General features: G+C 42.6%; 1 protein-coding gene across 1 annotated transcript in view; it reads left to right on the top strand.

The window, feature by feature from the left end:
- Nucleotides 1–21586, top strand: part of ALK (ALK receptor tyrosine kinase) — a 638118-nt gene that overhangs the window by 165917 nt on the left and 450615 nt on the right. Inside the window, exon 2 of the mRNA XM_030557349.1 lies at nucleotides 3556–3675. Coding sequence (XP_030413209.1) covers nucleotides 3556–3675 — 120 coding nt within the window. The remainder of the gene's footprint in view (nucleotides 1–3555; nucleotides 3676–21586) is intronic.

The raw sequence follows: 21586 nt of genomic DNA, 5'->3' as shown, positions 1-21586 counted from the left end.
TGTAAAATGACAGCAAAATAATTTTTGTGGATTATTCTCGAGAGATTCATAAAAGAGTGAGGAATTTGTTTATTTGATTTGTAGGTCTTATTGTAATTACCTTTCAAGACATGAAATACCTTGGATCTACAATAAAGTGGAAGAGGAAAGGTCTTTCTTTCTCTTGACCTGTGACTCTTACCTGAAATCAAATAATTCCTCATTGAGGAGCCTGGCCTCTTGTCTATGCAAAAACCTTTTAACCATCATGTTTCTCTGAAGATGACTTAATTGGGAAGGATTCATAACTTCTGATAGAATCTTCTTGCCTTTGTACTAAGGCCAATAATCCAAGCAAACAACTTGAGATAAAGTTTCAGGATTATAAGAGTACAGAGAAGCAAAAACATCATTAGATAAGATCAATTGAACTGAATCTCAAGGCTGCGTCTACATTATAAATTTTTATAAAATCCTGAATTGTACTACCGTTGGCATAACTCTCTTCGGTGTTAGTAATAGTAGAAGAGCTAGTGTAGGCAGTGCTCAGGTATTTTTACTACAGTATCATCTAGCCCTGCTTGGAGACCACGTTAATTCTGACTCTAGAATTTGGATAGGAAAAAACTCATTACACACTTTTGCAGTAAAAGCAGGTGCATTAGTAAGATACATTTCAGTCTAGGTGAGGTTAGAGTTAGAGTGGCATGAATCTGAAGAAGAGGATATGTGCAATGGTGGGTTATAGCTGACAGGGAGGTGACTGTGAAGGTGGGCAGTCTGGGAGAATGTTTGGGTGCTAGGATTTTGGGTTGGTAAGATATAGTATGTCAAATGAGGTTGGTCTGGGTGTTAACAGTGACTTAACTCTGCTGGTAGGAAATGCAGTTGAGTGACCTTCACTGTAAGGAGGTGGATGTCAGAGAGAGAGAGATGGAGGCCTGCTACAAACATCTGACCTTTTTGGGAATCAGAGGGGTTCACAACCAAGGTTCTATCTATCTACCATGAACCTGTATACTAAAATTGTGCTCATTTAGGGCTTTTAGAGATCGAGACCTCAAAGATCTTGTCCTTTATGAAGCAGATGGTTTGGAAGTAGGATGCTGAATCTCTCCACACTCTGTAGCATCGATGGATGCTTACCTTATTATGTGACGGGGAGTATTGCCATTGATCACTCAGTCCCAAATCAAGTGACACACCCTTATTACATTTATTTGTTTGGCTGTTTGTTTAGTGGAGTCAGCCACTTCAAGAACTTCATTTGTTCAATACAGTAACTCCTCATGTAAAGTCCTCTTGGCTAATGTGTGTGTTACATTGCTGATCTATTAGAGAACATGCTCATTTAAAGTTATGCAATGCTCCTTATAACATTGTTTAGCAGCCTGCCTGCTTTGTCCACGGCTTGCAGAAACAGCAGCTAGTAGAGCTAGCTGATGGGAGCTTGGAACCAGGGTGGACAGGCAGCTCCCCATCAGCTCCCTGCTCCCCTAAGTTCCCTGTGCAGCAGCTGCCCAGCAGGCTATCAATTGCCAGCAGTTCAGTTGTCCATCCCCCAACTGCCATGTGCTATTCCTGTCCTCTGCCTTGGAGATGCCCCTGGGAGCCTCCTGCTTGCTGTGCAAGGCGGTGGAAAGGGGTGTTAATGTCAGGGTGTCCCCCTTGTCCTGCCCCCCCTTGGCCCAGCTCCATGGGGGTGGGGGAACACGGGAGGGAGCTTTCTGGCAGCAGTGGCTGTCTCAGCTTGCTGATCTACTTAAAAAGGCAGTGTACTTAGAGTGGGGTCAGCGTACTTAAAGGGGTAATACGCATCTCTCTCTCTCTCACAGGGTATGTCTCTATCTCTGTCTGCCATGCTGTCTCCCCTCCCTCCATTTGTGCTGCCTTGTAGAGTGTGAGGCTACATTAATAACAATGTGTTAACCCTTGAGGGCTCAGCCGAGTGTTAGTTCATCATTTAGCCAGTAAGGCATTCTCTGGGAAATATACCACCCTCTGACTCCATCACCTCAACCAAGCTTCACAATCATCATTGCTGTGTACAGTATTAAATTGTTTGTTTAAAACTTATAGTGTGTGTGTGTGTATGTATATATAGAGAGAGTCTGGTGAAAAAAACTTCTCCCTCCCATGTACATTAATTCTTATGGGGAAATTTGATTCGCTTAACATCATTTCACATAAAGTCGCATTTTTCAGGAACATAACTACAATGTTAGTGAGGAGTTACTGTATATTGTACTTTAAATTCAGTAATACTAGTCTAATGACAGTAAAATTGTTGAAATAGTCAGACCCTGGCAAACAAACAGGACTGTTGTAATGAAATCCCTGAAATCTAACTTTACCACCATGATCAAGTCTCCAATGAAGGGCATAAGTCAACCACTAACCACATGAGGTTAGATAGACACAAGCCTCCTTGCCCTCAGCTAAGTCATTGCATAGTTGTGCATTAAGTTTGTATGTAGGGAGATTATTTGTTTATTTACAGTTAAATATGGGATACTAGACTTGATGGTACATGTTGCTAAACTTCACCCAATAATATATAGTATTCAGTTATTTTACCATAAATTCACAAAGGGTCACGATATAGTTCAGCCACCAAGGAAACTAAACTTTTATCTACAATTCCAGGATGAGTGACAAAACAATGCTGTGTTGAAGCCAGTTTATATCCTAAAGGTTATTGTTGCAATCAGTGGAGTTAGCATACATTGTGTCTTTATATGAAAGATTAGCACTTGATTCTCCTCTTGTTTATGCCATTGTTACTCCCAATCTATACCAGTATGAGTGAGATCAGAATCAAGTTCTTGCAATAAAAATTATGACAGGGAAACTCCGAATCCCGTGAATTGACCACATTTCCATACCCCTGAAATTCTATTGCACCCGTCAGGCTTGCCTTATAATTCAGGCACCAGTTCACACATGCGTAGAATCATCCTGGTCTTGCAGAGTGGAGATGGATAAAATTGACCATCGTAACACATTCTAGTTCATTGTAACAGTCTAAATCCCTGAAGGCTTGCTTCAAACATTTTAATTTATGCAGTAAAAACTCAGCAGAGCATGAATTCACCTGCTTTATGTGCAGGATTCAGGTGCAAAAACAAACACACACACACTAAGCTTAAAGCACTCTGAGGTAAAAGCAAAGCTTGGACACATAGAGGGGTAGTGTTGACAATTCTGCTGAACAACAATACTCGTTTTTCATATGTAAAACAAACAATTTATCCTGATTCTCCCTGTGCACATTGATGGGTAAAAGACGTCCTTTCAGCCACTGGAACTATTAAATCCTACTATGAATCTGCCTTGGATTGAAACATAACTGTATATAATTGAATTTTCAGTTTCCAGAGGATATGATATTCTTTATGTCCTGTCATAAACAGCTGTTTAGTACTGCAATGTGCTGCTAAACTGATTCTGTGCTGTACCCAAGAGGTGACTGCATTTCAGCACTTATTACATATAGTCTGTAAAGCACTTTAGGATTCTTCAGCCTGTTGTTTATATTATATTTATTTTGCATTTATTCTTTTCTTTTATTTAAAGATATGAGCACTTTGGAATCTCCCACGAATATTCCTTCTCTCCTCCCTGATTTCTCTGCCTGGAATTTAACTTGGGTCATGAAAGACTCTTCCCCTTTCTTCCCTCACAGAGGACAACATGGTAAGTAGGCTTATTCTCTATTCCCATGTGACTTTACATAAATACTGTATCGGTATGTTAGTAGTTCAAAACATTTAAAGTAAGACAGTTCATGTTAAAATAGCCATGTTCCCCCTGCTATTGGAGAGGCTCTGCATGAACTGAAGGATCCACACTAGCAGATCAGATTGCTGGTCACAACCACTACACTTTTAATTGACTTACCTTTATGGTTGGGCTCAAGCTGCTAACGTGTATCTTGGATTGCAAATGCCTCAAAGTGTGTTTGGAGCTGAGAATGTGTTTGGCCTACTATAAAGATAAGGACCATTTGCAAAATTTGGGTTTGTTACATCACCTTCACTGGGTAGGATGGGAGTGGAACAGATCTGGGATTATGGGTCAGACTGTTCTCTGATATGACCTAATTAATGATATGTAAAACCACATTCATATGATAGAATGATATGCCAGTGTTTTCCTGGTCAGAGAAGGATGGAATAAAGATATATCCAGCATGCAATCAGTAAAAGGACTGAAAGAGGATATATCCACCACCAGGTTTCTCATGAGAAGAGATAAGGTGGAGAGAGGCTAATAAGATTTACTCACCCCAAACCTGTAATATCTGCTTGAGGAAAAGTTTGACTGCCTATATGAAGTAGTTCCATATATCTTCAAATTTATGTTGCAGCCTTTTATGCTGCGCAATATATATTATTTGTACTGGCATACACTATCTGCTTCTAGCTGTTGTAGCTGCGTGACTGATGAGGACGCACCAATTTCATTTTAGAAGGACAGTAGCAAATTCCCCCACCCCCCTGGCTTTCACAGAGGCTTTAAGGAAGATTTCTCATTTATCCTTTATTACTTCATCCTAACCTCTTTTAAATTTCTCAGAAATATCATTCCAAGAGAAGGGTTTGTTCTAAGAACTAAAATCATGTGGATTGGTTCCATCTAATGGAATCACATATAGATAAATATACTGTATCTAAGTTTAAAATGACTTACAGTGGCTTTTGGCTGATTATATAATCGGTCTGGATGAAGTTCTATCAATGCCCAACCCACCATTCTGCAATGAATGGCAGGAAATCGATTGCATATGTTACACAAAGAATGATTCCTACTCAGTGCTCCAGAATTGGCGGAGCACAATATTTTCGTATGTAAGCCTTCTGCCAGGTGGAGCCAACAGCAACAAGGGTGAGGCTCAATATCTAGGAGTTCCTTTTTGAGCCCCAACCCAGTGACCTGCGACAATTACACACCACTCCCCTGGGCATCTCTAAGAGGCAATACACTCTCTCACAAGCACAGAGTTTGAGTGTAGCAAAACCTTTTAATAAAAGGAGAGAAGTAAGTCAGCATTAATTTGGGAAAAACCCCGCAACCAGGGCTCATAACATAAACCCATGAGCAAAAGACCCATTCCCAAGTAAGTTGGGTAGTGTCTTTTTTCCCTTCAGGTTCTTAAGTCCAGCAACCCAAAAGTCCTTTTAACTTGCCTGCCCCACTCCCCTCACAGTTGCTGTCCTCTGCAACTGCAGAGTCAGAGGTTCATCTGCACAGCTCACCTCCCACCTTGGGTGGAAGGGGGGGCAAGGAGGCACATTACACATATTGCCCTGCCAGCTGATTGCCAGTCTGCTGGCCCTCTCTGCCAGCCACCCTGCTGGCCGTGTGCCTTCCGCACCAGCTGCCCTGCTGTCCACTGGCTGTGCCTCTCCGCCAGCCACACTGCTGATCATGCCTCTCCACCAGCTGCCTGGCTGGCCACTTTCCAAGATGTTTCAGGGCCCACCACTTAACACACAGTTGTCAGTGATTTCAGCTGTTAGTAGGCAGGCTCTTGCAATAGAGACACTGTCCCAAAGTAGATCTAATAGTTGGACTTAAGTATCAGTGATTTCAGCTCCGTAGCATGTAACAAGACTCTCAATTGAGTCTAAATTAGCTCTTTTATAAACAGTGTCTAGAACCCTTAAACAGGGCCCATGGCCACCAGGGGCAAATATCTGTCCTCCCCACCCCCTCAACTGATTGGCCTTTGGAATCCATGTCCCCTGCCTAGCGAGTGCCATCAGTTGAGGGCAAGTCCTTCCATCTAGGTATGCCAGGTATAGTTCTGCTGCACTTGGTTCACACAACAAGGATAACAACCCTTTATTACTCCTGCCCCAATAACAAGGAGACTGGGGATCCAACATCAGCCACAAAGTGATCATTTGGGCAAGCAATCCCATCATGCTGAGCACTCTGGCAGGGTGGGCGTTGTCCATCCAAACGAGATCAGCTCCTGAATTCCTTTTCCACCACTCACCACTAGATGTCAGGGGAGAGCTCATTCAGACTCTGCTTACATCTATAATGCTTTAATTTTCAAAAGCTCTTAAAAACCTCAACTAGTTTACTGATAGTTCTGAATTTGGATCAAGTATTTCCTATCACTTTCAGGATGTGCGTTCAGAAGAGTGAGAGGAGTCTTGAAGAGAGGCTGATAGTTTTTTGTCACCATTGCACCTGGGGGATTCCGGGATTTCCAGAGATTGCTCTGGCCTATGGGTCTGCTTTAACTTACACCTGGACTGCAGTGGACCCCAAGGCACTACTCAGCAACCTGGAATACCTATAGGACAGTTTGCTTTGGCCGCACCCCTGTATCCCAGGAACACTATCCTGGGGACTGGGTGATGCATGTTTCTGTGTGAAGTAGAGCCACTACACCAGTCTCTGGGGAACAAAACAAGAGGAACTGAGGTGTAAGGGACTGAAAGCAGCCTAGTCAGGGCCCTATTTATTGTTCATCTTTATCTCCCTAGCTGGAGACTTTGGCATAGTTCCTCCCTGCCAGAGAGAGAGAGAGCCTTTGGTATTCCGTGTTATGGCACGCGCCCACCCCCATCTACAGGGCCGTCCTTAGGCATAGGCAGAATAGGCAATGGCGTAGGGCCTCACACTGCCTGGGGGCACCACTCTGCAGGCAGCCCAGACAGTGTAGAAGCAGGGCTGCTGGGTCCTAGAGAGAGCTGAATGCAGCACAGTCTGAGGGACGGGATTGGCTGCTGGGGTCTCTGGGAAGGGGAGGGGGTAGGGGTTGGAAAGGAGCTCATCTGTGAGTGTGACTCTTTCCCCCCCGCTGAGGTCAGGTGAGGCTGTGGCTCTGGAACCAGTATACCTTTGTTGGTCTCCCTACATCCATTCTCTCCCCCGGCCCCACGGAGCACCCACTCCTTTCTCCCTCCTCCCCAGGAGCACCCCTCTCTCTCCTCCCTCCCCTCCGTCAGGGATGGGTTGGGTGAGATGCTGGGGGTAGGTGGGGGGAGGGGAGGCTAGCTGCTTGCTGAGGAATGAAAGTGAAAGTAACTCACTTCCTGGGCAGGCAGCCAGAATTGGAATGTCACACAGGGTTTGGCTGGGGTTAGCCAGATGTGTGAAAAATCGGGATTGGGGTAGGGTGAGCAGATATCCCTATTTTATAGGGCCAGTCCCAATTTTGGGTCTTTTTCTTATATAGGCTCCTTTTAAACCCCCACCCCCACCCATCCCTGTCCTGATTTTACACACTTTCTGTCTGGTCACTCTAGGTGGGGGTAATTGGTGCCTATATAAGACAAAGCCCCAAATATCGGGGCTAGCCCTATAAAATCAGGACATCTGGATCTGGCCACCCTAGCTGGGGAGCGCCTCTCCCCCAGGCTGGCAGCTGCCAGTGATCCATCTCATCCGGGGGGAGCTGCACAGGGCAGGATGAGCTGCTGTGGCTCCATGGGTGCCCCATCCCTGAGATCAGATGCTGTGCTAACTTCACCATGGTCTGTTGGGCTGGCGGCGGTGCCCATTGGCATGTGATTGGACCTGAGGGTTTGCTGCTGCTGTTGCCACTCTGCAGCCCAAGAGGTGGATTTTGGGGTCCTGCAGTTTTCCACCTATCTCCTCCTCTACTGCAGCTGTTGGACCAGCGGGCTGGGGGGTGAGCCAAGCATGAAAGCAGTACTGCGTTGCCATTTAGATTGTCATTTAACAACTTTGTTTGCCAAAAATTCTTGCTAACAATCCTGAATCCAATTTCAATATTATTTAAAAAATATCAATATCTTAGCCAAAAACAGAAAATTAAGTTGTTGACAATTATTAAGACAGGTTTGGTTTGAGGCAGGGAGTGGGCCAGTTTTCATCAGAGAAACAAAAAATGTTGACTGACTTTCCTATAGCCTGTTACTCCTGATAAGAGCCCTCCAACAACTGTAATATGCTCATCTCCTTACTAGGTATAAGCAGGGGTCGGCAACCTACGGCACACATGTAAAGGTGGCAGGTGAGCTGATTTTTGAAGGTATGCAGCAGCAGGCTGAGCGGCTCAGCCCATCACTGCTCTGGGGTTCCGGCTGCTGCCCTATTGCCAGCTGGGATACCAGCCATCGGCCCCACTCAGCACTACTGCTGGCCTGGGGACCCCCAAGGAACCCCAGGCTGGCAGTGGGCTGAGCAGGCCAGCTGAACCACTCAACCTGCTGTCAGCCTGGGGTTCCATTCGCCTCAGCTGGCAGCGGACTGAGTGGGCTGGTGGCGGGCTGAGCAGGGCCAATGGGGGGTTGAGTGGCTCAGTCTGCTGCCAGGGTTCCGGCTGCCGGCCCCTTGCCAGTCAGGAGCTCAGCCGCCAGCCCCACTCTGCCTCCTGCCAGCCTGGGTGAGCAGAATCCCAGGCTGGTAGCGGGCTGAGGGGGGGTTGGCGGCCGGGATCCTGGCTGGCAGGAGTTGTTGGTCAGAACCCCAGACCAGCAGTGGGTCTGAGCAGGGCCTGGGATCCTTGTCTAGGGTTCCAGCCACCAGCCCGCTGCCGGTTTGGGGTTTCATTTACTCAGCTGGCAGTGGCCTGAGCAGGACCAGTGGCCAAGACCCCAGATAATAACAATAGTTTATTTATATAATATAGACATAGAGAGAAACCTTCTACAAACATTAAAATGTATTACTGGCATGAGAAACCTTAAATTACAGTGAACTTGCACAACCACTTCTGAAAGGTTGCCGACCCGACCCCTGATATAGAGTGACCATATGTTGTACTAAGATTCCCTGCTTTTTTTTTTTCCCCTGTGAGTCAGTATAACTTTTGCCAGCCCAGAAGTTGGGCAGCCAATGTTTTATGTTTTCACAATGTTTTCTCCAACTTTCATAAAGTAATACATAGTTAATATGAGTTAAAAGGCCAGGGACACTTCTTTGTGAAGAATCTGTACAGCAGATCATGCCCATAGACGATCCAGAAAAGAAATTTGAGGTTGAATTTTTTAATGTTGTGATGGCTAAAGCAGTATCTGCTATTGATGAAGGTTTAATACGTTGCAAGTACACCATGAACAGTTTGGATTTTTGTATGACATAACTAAATTCAACGAAATAGGAAAACAAGAGCAACTAATGACAAAGTGCAAGAACCTAGAGAGCCTCCTGAAGCACGGTGATAGTTTTGATTTAAATGGACTTGAACTGTACGAAGAATTGAGTACACTGTCATCGATGTTACCACATGCAAAATCGGTGATGGACATTGTACAGTTTATTCATACCCGCAAACTTGTTGACATATATCCTAATGTGTACATTGCCACTCGTATTCTACTGACAGTTCCTTTAACAGTAGCATCAGGGAGAACGGAGTTTCTCAAAACTAAAGCTCATTAAAAACTATCTCCGCTCTACAATGAGTCAGGAATGCTTAACTGGTCTTGCTATTCTTGCAATCGAACAAGACACGACTTTGTCTTTGTCATACGATGACATTATTACTGATTTTGCAGCCAAAAAGCCCGAAAGATTGCTTTTAATAAAAAACAAATCTTTGTTTCAATACCTCTTCATATAAATTTCCAATAACATTTTGATAAATTAAAAAAAATTTGCATTATTCTGTCATCAGAATTTTTTCTATAGTGCTGCTTCTTTAGTGCTAGTCCATCAGCATTACAGTGTGCTTAATTAAGTTAAACTGGTTTTTACTAACGTGAATGTGGCAAGTTTTTCCAATACTGTAAGCTATGTTTGTGTTGGCTAAGAGCAGATCAGGCACAGGGCACCAGTATAATAATCTCGCCTAGGGCACCATAAATCCTAAGGCCGGCCCTGCCCATCTATCTAAGGGGCCCCAAGTTACAAAGGAAATCGTTGTCAAAGATGGGAACAGAACTCAGCTCTTCACCGTCCCTTTGCTCTCTGAAATGGCAAAGTATCACTGAGGCCAGATGTGAGGTAGTGTTCTCAGCGAAATCTCCATTGTGACAGAGCCGATCCAACCATCTATCCAAGCTTGAAGGGATTTTTTAAAATGTAAAAGAAAAATTGATATCACCAGGTCCCTCTTGCCCCCAACTCTATTGTCTCCTTTGGAAGTTACCCCCAAGTCCTCAGTATGTTGGTGTCCTTCACTGACTTCCTTTGATTAGCTGTCTGCTCAGGATGGGTTTGCACTATAACACCCAGTGGTTTATACAGAGAAAAGGAGAAATACTTTGCAGTTCCATGATTTCAAAGCACTTTTCAAATCATTAAATCTCATCTCACTCCTATGAAATGAGTAAGCATCTACATTTTGCAGTGGGAAAACTGAGGGACGGAGGTGGGTTAATCTACTTCATGTGCTCTGCATCACTGTGCTGTGCTCAGATACTACAATCTTTATATATTTATCCTCAGAAAACCCCTGTGAGTGAGGGAAGTGTTATCCCCATTTTAAAGATGGGGAACTCAAGCGTAGAGACTAAGGCCTGGCTCACAAAGGTACTTAAGAGTCTGACTCTGAGACTTAAGCATAAGAGTCCCATTTTTAGGCAGCACTGTGATCCACAAAAGTGACCGGCTGCTGCCTAAGCTGCTAAACTCACTCATGTTTGCAGTAAAAGTTCTAACATGCCTATGTTTCTGTCTCTCTGGGCATGCACTCTGCTGCCTCACTCTAGGCCCTGAGATGCCTAAGCCCCAGGGCAATCCACAAACTGGGGGAAGACAGATGTTTCCCCACTTAAGCTTGCAGGGTCTGATCTGGTAGGTGAACTCGGGGCTGCCTAGACCTGCTTAGAGCAGCCTGGGTGAGGGAAAGAGAGGACCTCCTTATAACCTTTAGTTCAGTGGTTGAGTACTCACTGGAGAAGTGGGAGACCACCAGTGCAATCCCCTATTCTGTCTGATGAGGAGAAGGGATTTGAACAGGGTCCGTCACCTCTCAGGTGCGTGCCTAAACTGCTGGACTACGGGATATTCTGAGATGGTGCTTGGTGACAGGTTGGATCACAGAAACCCCCTTGGGAACTGCCAGCTGATGTGCCAAGACTACTTCTGCCCCTGCTTTCCTGCCAGCCTGGGAAATCCAGCACCCTGTCTTGCTGAGTCAGACATGCCAGTCGGCTCCAACACAGACCTAGGTCTGAACCACGTGACCCAAAGCTGCAGACTTAACTGAAAGCAACTTATAGAAGGTGTTCCTGTCTTTAACACTCAGATGCCCAACTTCCAATGGGGTCTGAACCCCAAATAACTCCATTTTACCTTGTATAAAGCTTATTCAGGGTAAAATAATAAATTGTTCACCCTCTATAACACTGATAGAGAGATATGCACAGCTGTTTGCCCCCTCCCAGGTATTACTACATACTCTGGGTTAATTAATATGTAAATGTGATTTATTAAATACAGAAAGTAGGGTTTAAGTGGTTCCAAGTGGTAACAGACAGAACAAAATGAATTATCAAACTAAATAAAATAGAACACGCAAGTCTATGTCTAGAAAACTGAACACAGATAAAACTTCACCAGTTAGCTTCTTTTACAGACTAGTCTCCTTCTAGTCTGGGTCCAGCTCCAAGATGAAGTTTTGGAGTCACATAGGCAAGTCACATGTCCATGCATGACTCAGTTTTTACCAGCCAAGCTCAGATGTGGATTGGCATCTTCAAGTTCATTATTGGCTTAAGTAGTTTTTGATTGGGCACTTAATTTGCACTTTTCTCAAGAAGCTGACCAAATGCTCTTCTAGGCTAGTTAAAATCAAGGAAGTAGACAGCCAATATTCCTAACTTCAGGTACAAAAATGATACATGTATACAAATAGGATTAATTGATTCAGTACACCATAACCTTTACAGAGATATATTATATGGCATAGGTAGCATAAAACACATTCTAGTATGTCATATATACATTCATTAGCGTATTCCATAAAGCCTTATGGGGGGAGGCACCATCACAGTGCTCCCTCAGTCTCTCCTGTTGAAGTTGTGCTCCTTCAGCTAAATATTGAATAGTTAGATATGAATTAGGCTAAGGAAGAGAGAGTATGAGACTGTCTTGCTAGTCCAGTGATTAGGGCACTCACCCGAGAGGTGGAAAATCTCTGTTCAAATCTCTTCTCATCAGCCAGATGGAGGAATTGAACCAGAGTTCTCTCACTTCCTAAGTGAGTTCCCTAACCACAGGGCTAATGGTAAAAGGGAGAGACTTACCTCCCCCAGCTGTTTTATATAAATCTAAGTGGCATCTGAGCACACCAATTAGATCAAACCCCACATATGGCTTAGAGCAGCTATTTCCATCCCACCCCCCAGTTTTGTGGATTGCTAGCAGAGATAAGTGCCATGTGTAGCCCAGACTTCGGTGTCTACCTCTGTGAAAAGTGTGGGGCTTAAGACACACCCATCTCTTCCAATGCATTGTATAGGGAATTTAGCATATGTATACGCTGCAATTAAACACCTGTGGCTGTAACTTGCTTGGGCTAAGGGGTCCTAGAACCTGGGGCTCCAGCCTGAGCCTAAACATCTACATTGCAATTAAATAGCCCAAGTCAGTTGGCATGGGCCCCTGCTGTGGATGTTTAAGTGCAATGTACACATACCCTTGGGCGCCTAACTCAGGTGTTGTGGATTGCACTATTGTTTCTGGAGTTTTTCTGGGTGCCACAATGTCTAAGTCTCTTTGTGGATGTGGGTCTAACTGACTTAGACGAGAATCACATAAGATGACTTGGGGCAAGGCAAGGAATTGAACCTCAAATCTCCTGAGTCCTAGGGTAGTGGCTTAACCACTGACACATCCTTCCTCCTAGGTTAAGTGAGGCATCCCCAGTCAGTAAACTACTGACTCTGAAATGTTTCAGAGTGGTAGCTGTGTGTCTATATCAGCAAAAACAATGAGGAGTCCTTGTGGCACCTCATAGCACTGACCCCCTCACTTGGTAAGGCAAGTCCCATCTTTTTCATGTGCTGTATTATTTACCTGCCTATTTTTTTCAGTCCATGCATCTGATGAAGTGGGTTATAGCTCATAAAAGCTTATGCCCAAATAAATTTGTTTAGTCTCTAAGGTGCCACAAGGACTCCTCTTTCTTTTGAATGTGAAATAAAACCTAGACATCCTCTTTCACTAGAGCACTGTCCTTCCCTCTCCTAGAAGTGCCACTGTTTGCAAGCATGGTGGCATAAATGAGATTATTAGTGAGTGTTTAATAAACTTCTATTAAAACTTTGTTTGTCTGATGGGATCCATCTAATTAAATGACTGGCATTGCTGACATGGAGAAATATTAGTTTTCTTAATTACTTTTTTCCTGTTAGTCCTGTTAATGGATCAATTTCTTTAGATTGAAAGACTGAGTACATTAATATTTTTTTTACACCACCACCACCACCACCACCAAACAAAACCAAAAAAACCTAAACTCTCCTCAAAAAAATAAAAATAAAAATACTGCTGAATTGGCTGCAACGGTTCTTGCAAGCAAATGTTTCATCACATTTGTGAAATTACATACAACTGTCCCTAGAGGTAGTCATCCGCTCAGACTGTTGGAGAGGTTACTTCAACAGGAAGCTTTTACAATACTCTTCCCGCTGTGTCTCATCAGTGCTAGCAGTTTTCCAGATCTGCTGCTCTACCTGAGCAGTGATTTATTTACATACCATCCTGGAGATACAAATTTCACCTGTCCTACAGAGAAGCAAGATTTTTTTTTTAATAGAAGCCCAATGTTGTTTAAGGCAGTGCTTCTCAAAGTGGTGGTCCGTGAGCCATCGGCTGCCGGTACGCGGCGAGTTTCTTCATGAGAGTGTTGACTAGGATAATAATATGGCACCGGGTTCCTGGCACATTGAGGAAAAAAAAAATTGCCGGTCCCCCACATCAGATAGCTTGAGAAGCACTGGTTTAAGGGACAGGAAGAAATGTTAAGCATCTATATTTTCAGGCTTTCCTTTATTCTTTCTCCTTGTCAAGATGCTCTCTTTCCCTCCCACATGGCAGGGACTGAAGAATATGGGGTCAGCAAGCATTCCTAAGCATATGTCGTGTAGCATATTAAGCTTCCCAGGGGTATGCAGGTTGGCTGCCACCTCACTACCACCTGTCCTAACGTGCAGCAATCTTGTCTGAGCCTGCTGTGATCAGCTCCCTGAAACCACTAGCCTCTGGCAGCACAAGCGCTGTCTTTCAAGCCCTTGCAGACCTTGCTCTCTCTGTGCAGATGGCAATGGGCACACACCAAATGAAAATACTCAGAGAACTCTGTGCAGTGTCCAGCTCCTTATCCACTGAACACTCAGTATTACCAGATCTGCTGTTCCAAAGGTACAAAGCAGCTTGTAAGATTCAACTCAGAACCAGCACTTTGCTTAATACCACTGCACTTATACTAAATCTTGTTTTCACTATAAATACATCTATTATTAAAGAATAGATTTAAGTGATAGAGAGGAAGAATATTGGAAACAAATATTACATATAGAACAAAATCAAATATGCTTTCTAGAGACCAAACTTAACTAACAAGTTACTCTTATCTAAATAAGTTTATCTTACTCAACATTCTCTCAGTGTTTTTCAACCAAGCCTGGTTGAGACCCTTTTTTGTATATACCAGAATCGAGAGATTCTGGTAAACCCCTCTGCACCCTCTTGCCAGTTGTCATTAAGAGGCTCCTTCCTTTTGCTTGGAATAGGGGGACCAAAATCCAGGAAAAACAATCTTGCTCTCCTTGTTCCTTTTTTCTCCTTCACCTGCAGACAATATTCCAATGGCAATGTGCAATTATGCAATGACTGATACAAGTATGAAATACTATACAGTAAGATAACAAATTGCCTTTTTCTTCTTCTGGTATTTATGTTTCCCTAGAGACCACCCTAATTTTTATATATATATCTATATCTATATCATATCTATCTCTCATATATATGAAAACAAGATTTAGTATAAGTGCAGTGACTATATATATAGGCAATGAATCCCCTTTTAAGGCTTGTCAAAATTTGACAGTTCACATCCTGCTACTATGTTGAGTCAGCTGGAATATGAGTTTCCTAACAATCCTCTTTAGAATCAGTTCTTTAGATATTTGTACAGAGCGTGCATTAGAAATTCCCTTTCATAGAGATGTTTGTCATGTGTGCATGAGAGATTTGGGAGACAAATATTTCCATCTCTGAGCACATGCACTATAGCTGGATCCACCTAATATGTCAGTTTCTTGGAGGAAGGGAAATGAGATCTGTGTTGGCTGTTTCATTCCCCATGAGATGTCTTGACAGACTGTGTTTATAACTGATTGATGAAGGAATCCTGGTTCTTTTCTTTGTAGCCTGATTCTGAGTGAACAAAGTAGCTGTCACAGATTTTGGTGACTGAGTCTCCAATGCACATAAAGGAATAGGGAAGACACAAAGTGACTGTTGTCAGTTTAGAGATCCATGTAACAGACAAATGAGTGGCTGTGTTGTTTAATCTACGAAGAGGGCACTCAGATGTTATTTGCCACTGCTGGATTAATTTAAAGGCTTTTGGCAGAGTTGAGTTCTCTATCTGTACTTCTCCAAAGATAGAGGCAACATGTCCTAGTGATTAGTGCATAGGCTTAAAGTCAGAACTTCTGAATTTTATTGCCAGCAGTTTACAGTGTCTTTGTAGAACGCATGGATTTTATATTCTAAGGTCATATGGTATTTTTAGATCTAGCACTTAACATGTTCAGAGTGTGTTCAAATCATTGATGTAGGGGATAAGTGTTCTTCCCATTTAAAAATGGCAAGGGGGATTGGGAGGGTGATGATGTCACAGGATAGCTGTCCCTTTATGGAGAGTAGGGCCCAGCCCCACCTGTGACTGTGGTTATGTCTACACTACTGATTATTACAGCCACACAACTCTGGTGCTGCAGGCTAGGAAGGAGAAGGGAGTTAGAGAGGCTCACCTTGACTCTGTTTTTTGAGTATCTTTCATTTATGGGATGGCCTTCCCATGACACTAAGGGTATGTCTATCCTGCAATTAGACACCTACAGCTGGCCCATTCTAGCTGACTCAGCTATGTGGGGCTCAAGCTAGGAGACTAATTGCTGTGTAGACCTTTGGGCTCAGGCTGCAGCCCAAGTTCTGAGACCCTCCTACTCGCAGGGTTTGGAGCCTGGGCTCCAGGCCAAGCCAGAGTACCTACACTGCCATTTAACAGCCCCATGAGCCTGAGTCAGCTGGCATGGGCCAGCCACCATTTTTTAATTGCAGTGCAGACTTACCCCAGACAATGCTAACTTTTTCAAGACATTTGCAATACAAGCCCTCCCCAGGATGTGAAGATGGGACTTTAGGATGGATGGCAAACCCCTCCAGCCAACATATTTGTGGGACCGACCTAATTTCCCTGGGACTGTCCTACAACCAATGCTGCTTTTTCCAGGAAGGTGTGGAGTTAATTTAAATCTAGTGCTCCTACAAGCTGTCAAATTGACAGCCATGGAGAACGAAGCCTAGCATTTTACCAGCAAATGGGCAGTAACCATGTGAGTTCTTTCACCCTAGCCCCACTACACAGCCCATTGTCACCCACCACTGTCTTAACCTGATATTTCCCTGCACTGTGACAACATGACTGAAGAATCATTGGGTGATTATTCTTGTGGTGTAGATAGGGTTAAAATGGGATTCAAGACTAACCTTATAGGAGGCCCCCAGACTCCTAAAACTGTCTGTCCCATGCCATCTATACCTAAAAAGAACTGGGAAAGCTTTAGGAACTTGCTTTTTCTCTGAGATTAGTAAATGAAAACTTAATTGTTCAGTTCCTTGTCATGAATTAAAAGCTTTATAGGCCTTAAATACTGAGTATATAGAGGTTAGTAGGTGTTAATGGAGGTCCCAGATCTCACTCAGCAGAGCATTTCTCCACTATACAATTTAAATGATCTCTCTTCCCCAATGAATAAATGTCAATACAGTATTTATTTAAAAAGAAACCTACCATGGCAAGAATGTTTGATCCCTGTCCACTCTCTGGCTTCTGCCATTGCTACAACTGGTAGAGCCACGCTGTTGGATGTTGGAAATGAATTAGTCAAATTTTTGCCAACATAGGCAAGATTTTTGATTTAGATGCCTATATCTGAAAATATGGCATACGAGACAGCTAGTTAAATACCCAGTTGATATATTTGTGCATAAGCGTAGGGCTGAGTGTGGGTGGGATTCACACTTAGTCAGAGAAGGAATAAATCAATCATTGATAATGATTAGGAGAAGGAATAAATCAATCATTTCAAAACATGGTGGGCCAAGGGGGGGCTATGATCCTGAAAGTCAGAAAGAGAGGAGATGGAAAAAAAACCTTTCTTGGGGGGGGAGTTGGAACATACAAACTTATTTATATAAATAAATTCCTTGTTTTTTCCAAAGAGTTAACTCTAGTTTCCCTTATACCAGCTGCCTCATAACAAGTGTGTGTGTGTGTGTGTGTGTGTGTGTGTGTGTACTGGATAGTGAAGAAAGGTGAGCTGTCATACTGAAGGATATTTTCCAATAGATCTCACTATTAAGGTGTTCTTCTTGAGATTTGGTTTATATTTTGTTTTTACTAGGCTTTTTTGTATAATTGAAAACTTTCACCAGCATAACTAAAATGGAGGTAGTTGTCATTCATACTGGAAAACTTACACCAACATAACTAACATAGATATAGTTATACCAGTGCAAATCCTTAATTATATTTCTTATTTATTTCTGTTCATCACACATAGTTAAGAGGAGCTCCAGAAGCTTAGCAATAACTTCGTGTTAGTTAGTCCAGTTTCATTACAAACTACCAGTCTAAAGAAGATAATGATTATAGCAAACATATGTTGACTGTACCAGAAGTTTTAATAGTTGGCAGTGTGCTACAAATTATGCACAAATTCTGTTTTGAATCAACTATATTGGTTAACCTATCTCTAGGTGAAAAGCTTATGCTTATTTAAGGAAGGCAGCCACCACATTCAGTCATTGACCAAGCACATGTGAGATAACAGGAAATTGGCATTAAACATGAAAATATGAGTTTACCATACGTGTGTCCTGAGAACACTTCAGTATGGTCCTGAGCACACTGCTGTACAGCAGGCATGAGAGAAGGCTAAATGCCTTTCACACCCACTGTCTTCTTCATATTTTAAATATCAAGTAAGAAACTGAAGTTCCTAATACCATAGTATTTGAGACAGCAAAATTGCCAACCCTAATTACTGTTCTTAAAACAGATAGCTTCATTGGTTTAGTTATCTGTACTGAATAGATGAGGGACTCATTCTAAAGGACCTACTGCATGGAGAATATGTGGCTGCTCTAAGGCCACTGGGCTGTTGTAGGCTCAGGTTCAAAGACGTTTGCAAGAGGGATTTGAAAACTTCCAACATCAACATTACAAGCTCCAAAGAGTCAGCTAGCAACAGGCTACACTGGAGGGTGGTGCTGCAGGGCTGTGCTATACAAGGGCTGGAAAGAGTCAAAGAGGCTGAAGAGAGCTGGTTGAGAAAGAGAAAAATGAAAAGAACAAAGAGGAAATTACAGCAAGTGTCCTAGGAGCAGTAGTGCACCAGATTCATCTTCTGGCCATGTGGGTTATGCTTGCACCATCTGTGACAAGGACTGCCATGCAAGAACTGGACTTTTTAGTAACTTGTGATGCTACAGCATCACACATAATAACAAAACTGCTTTGGCATTTTCACCATTAACTTTTGAGATGGACAGAAGACATCTATCTGTTATGTATTTATTTGTATTATCGTAGCACCTAGGAGCCCCAGTCATGGACCAGAGCCCCATTTGCTAGGTACTGTTCAGGTATAAAACATATACACAAGATCTTAACATCATATCTCAATTACAATTTCCTACAATTTTCTACCTTCTCAATCAGGTAGTGACTTGCTTTATCTTTCTTAGCCAGATCTGGTAAGTTGGCATTCCCTTATATAGCCAGCAAGTTGTGATACACACATTGATGGCTACAACCAAAATCTTAAACAAAATCTTAAAAGGTGTTTACCTTTATTTGATTGTAAGCAATCAAGGTTAATTTATTTTCCATGTAAAAGTATAATGGTGTAACAGATTTATTATAAACTGTCTGGGCGTTCAAGAAATTTGAAGATGTATTGAGCCTTCAACTTCTATGCTATATTTTAAAAGTGGCTTTGTGATTTACTGGACTTAGCATCTCCTTTACAGCATTTATGATCCATAGTGTTCATATAGCTACTGCATAAACACATACCTATGAATATAAATCTTTGTGAAAATCTCATTGCAAAAAAACTACTGAGTATGCACAATTGTCACCTTCTAGTCTTATTTGGGGAGTGGCTGGGGAGGAGGTGGAAGGGGAGCTTGGAAAAAAAATCTCTGTAGGTTCTACTAAATTTATTATTTCTCCTACAGTGTGTGTTTGTTTGAAAAAGGGAAATGATGGCTTATTTAATCAAATAAACTTCAAAAGCAATGAGTTCTTTTCCTACACTGCTAAACACACACAGAGCATTGTGTAGGATTTAAACATAAGACAAAGATTAGAAAAGGGAGGTGAAAGACCTGTGTGGGTGCATTAAAAATTGACCAGTAATTTGTGTTTGTGGAAGGAACAGATTCTATGCTTATATATGTGGTATAGTCCTGCAGCAGCTACCAAAAAAGGTTCCTTACAACTCAAGAACAGCTTGTAAATGAGCTTACATATAGTATATATGAAAATCATTTACTCTACATTGTGGACTGATCATTAACTTCGTTTGAGAGGAAGAATGGTCCTGTGATTAGGTTGTGACTAGGCCTGGGACTTGGGAGATTTGTTTTCAATTTCCTCAATACTCTTTGTTTTAATTTCAATACCACTGTCTTCCTTTGTGACCTTTAGCAAATCACTTAATCCCCATGACCCTCATTTCTTAACCTGCAGAAAAGTTAGTACTTCTCTAGGGCATGAGGGTGTTGTGAGAATAAATTAATTAAAGCTTGTGAATGGTTGGATACTATCATGATAATGCATGTACCAGTTCCCTAAATAGATATGAATGCTTAATCAAATTAGACACTTTTTAAAGGTGTATATGAGTCAAATACTGCATCTTCCTGTGCAAAACAATCTATTTTAAATGTTATTCTGAGCTGCATTCAGCCAGGCTGATCCAAGGAGGTATATGGTACACACCTCCCTGCACCCCATGGGATTCAACACAAGGGAAGACAGGTGTCCTTGTCATCCCCAGCCCTTCCTCTGGGTTCCCATTGCAGACAGGCAGCTTTAATTGCCATGAGGGGGCACACTACTGAGGAGATATTTGTTTATTGTTGAGTTGTATTACTGGAGCGCTTGATACCCCCAGTCATAGACCAGGGTTTCACTGTACTAGGTGCTTTACAAACACAAAACAAAGGCAATTTCTGTTCTGAGGCACTTACAGTCTAATTATAAAACAGAAGGCAACAGGTGTTTACAGACAGATGGGGAGCAAAAGGAAACAATGAGATAAAACTGAACAGCACAAGCAGAGGTCTCAGCAGACCAGCAGCCTAGCTGCTGTCAAGTTTCTGTAGGCATCCCAGTAGGGGAGAGTTTGAAAGAGGACAATGAGATGGCTTTGCGGATATTTACAGGGAGCCATTTCTGTGCTTGAGGGGTGGCATGAGAAAAACCACAAAGGTTTTTGTTTGAAAATTGTAACAAATGAGAGCTGAAGGGTGGCATCACTAGCACAGTGAAGGCAGGTGGTGATGTCTTGATAGTGTGAAAGAGAAGATGAGTGAGGGGGTATGGACCAGTTAATTTAGTAGCTGTTCTTTCCATGCATCCTTTCTGGCCTGGGCCACCCAAGGGGGTCAGTTTTGACCTTCTAACATTAGAAAGCCAAAGGTTTTTTTTCATTTCATGATGATTTCAGTCATGGGTCAGCTCTTTACACTTGTTGGCCAAGCTATGCATGCTTATAAAGGGAGATTTATAATGTAAATGCTGGGAAGTGGGGAATGGGAAAAGGCAGATGATGATATTATACAAAATATGCAAGACACATGAAATACATATGTAATAGTTTTCAGAGTAGCAGCTGTGTTAGTCTGTATCTGCAAAAAGAAGAGGAGTACTTGTGGCACCTTAGAGACTAACAATTTTATTTGAGCATAAGCTTTTGTGGGCTAGAACCCACTTCATCGAATGCATGCAGTGGAAAATATATAATACACACACACAGAGCACATGAAGCAGTGGGTGTTACCATACACATTATAACGAGAGTGATCAGTTAAGGTGAGCTGTTACCAGCAGGAGAGAGAGAAAACTTTTTGTAGTGGTAATCAAAATGGCTCATTTCTGGCAGTTGACAAGAAGGTGTGAGGAACTGTAGGGGGAAAAATAAACGCGGGGAAATAGTTTACTTTGTATAATGACCCATCCACTTCCAGTCTTTAGTCAAGCCTAATTTAATGGTGTCTAATTTGCAAATTAATTCCAATTCAGCAGTCTCTCTTTGGAATTTGTTCTGAAGTTGTTTTGTTGTAATATTGCGACTTTTAGGTCTGTAGCTGAGTGACCCGCGAGGTTGAAGTGTTCCTCCAACTGGTTTTTTGAATGTTATAATTC

The sequence above is a fragment of the Gopherus evgoodei genome, chromosome 3 (genome assembly GCF_007399415.2).
Source record: "Gopherus evgoodei ecotype Sinaloan lineage chromosome 3, rGopEvg1_v1.p, whole genome shotgun sequence".
Taxonomy (NCBI): domain Eukaryota; kingdom Metazoa; phylum Chordata; order Testudines; family Testudinidae; genus Gopherus; species Gopherus evgoodei.
Note: the sequence above shows the minus strand (reverse complement) of the source record. Positions and strands in the feature narration are given on the sequence as shown.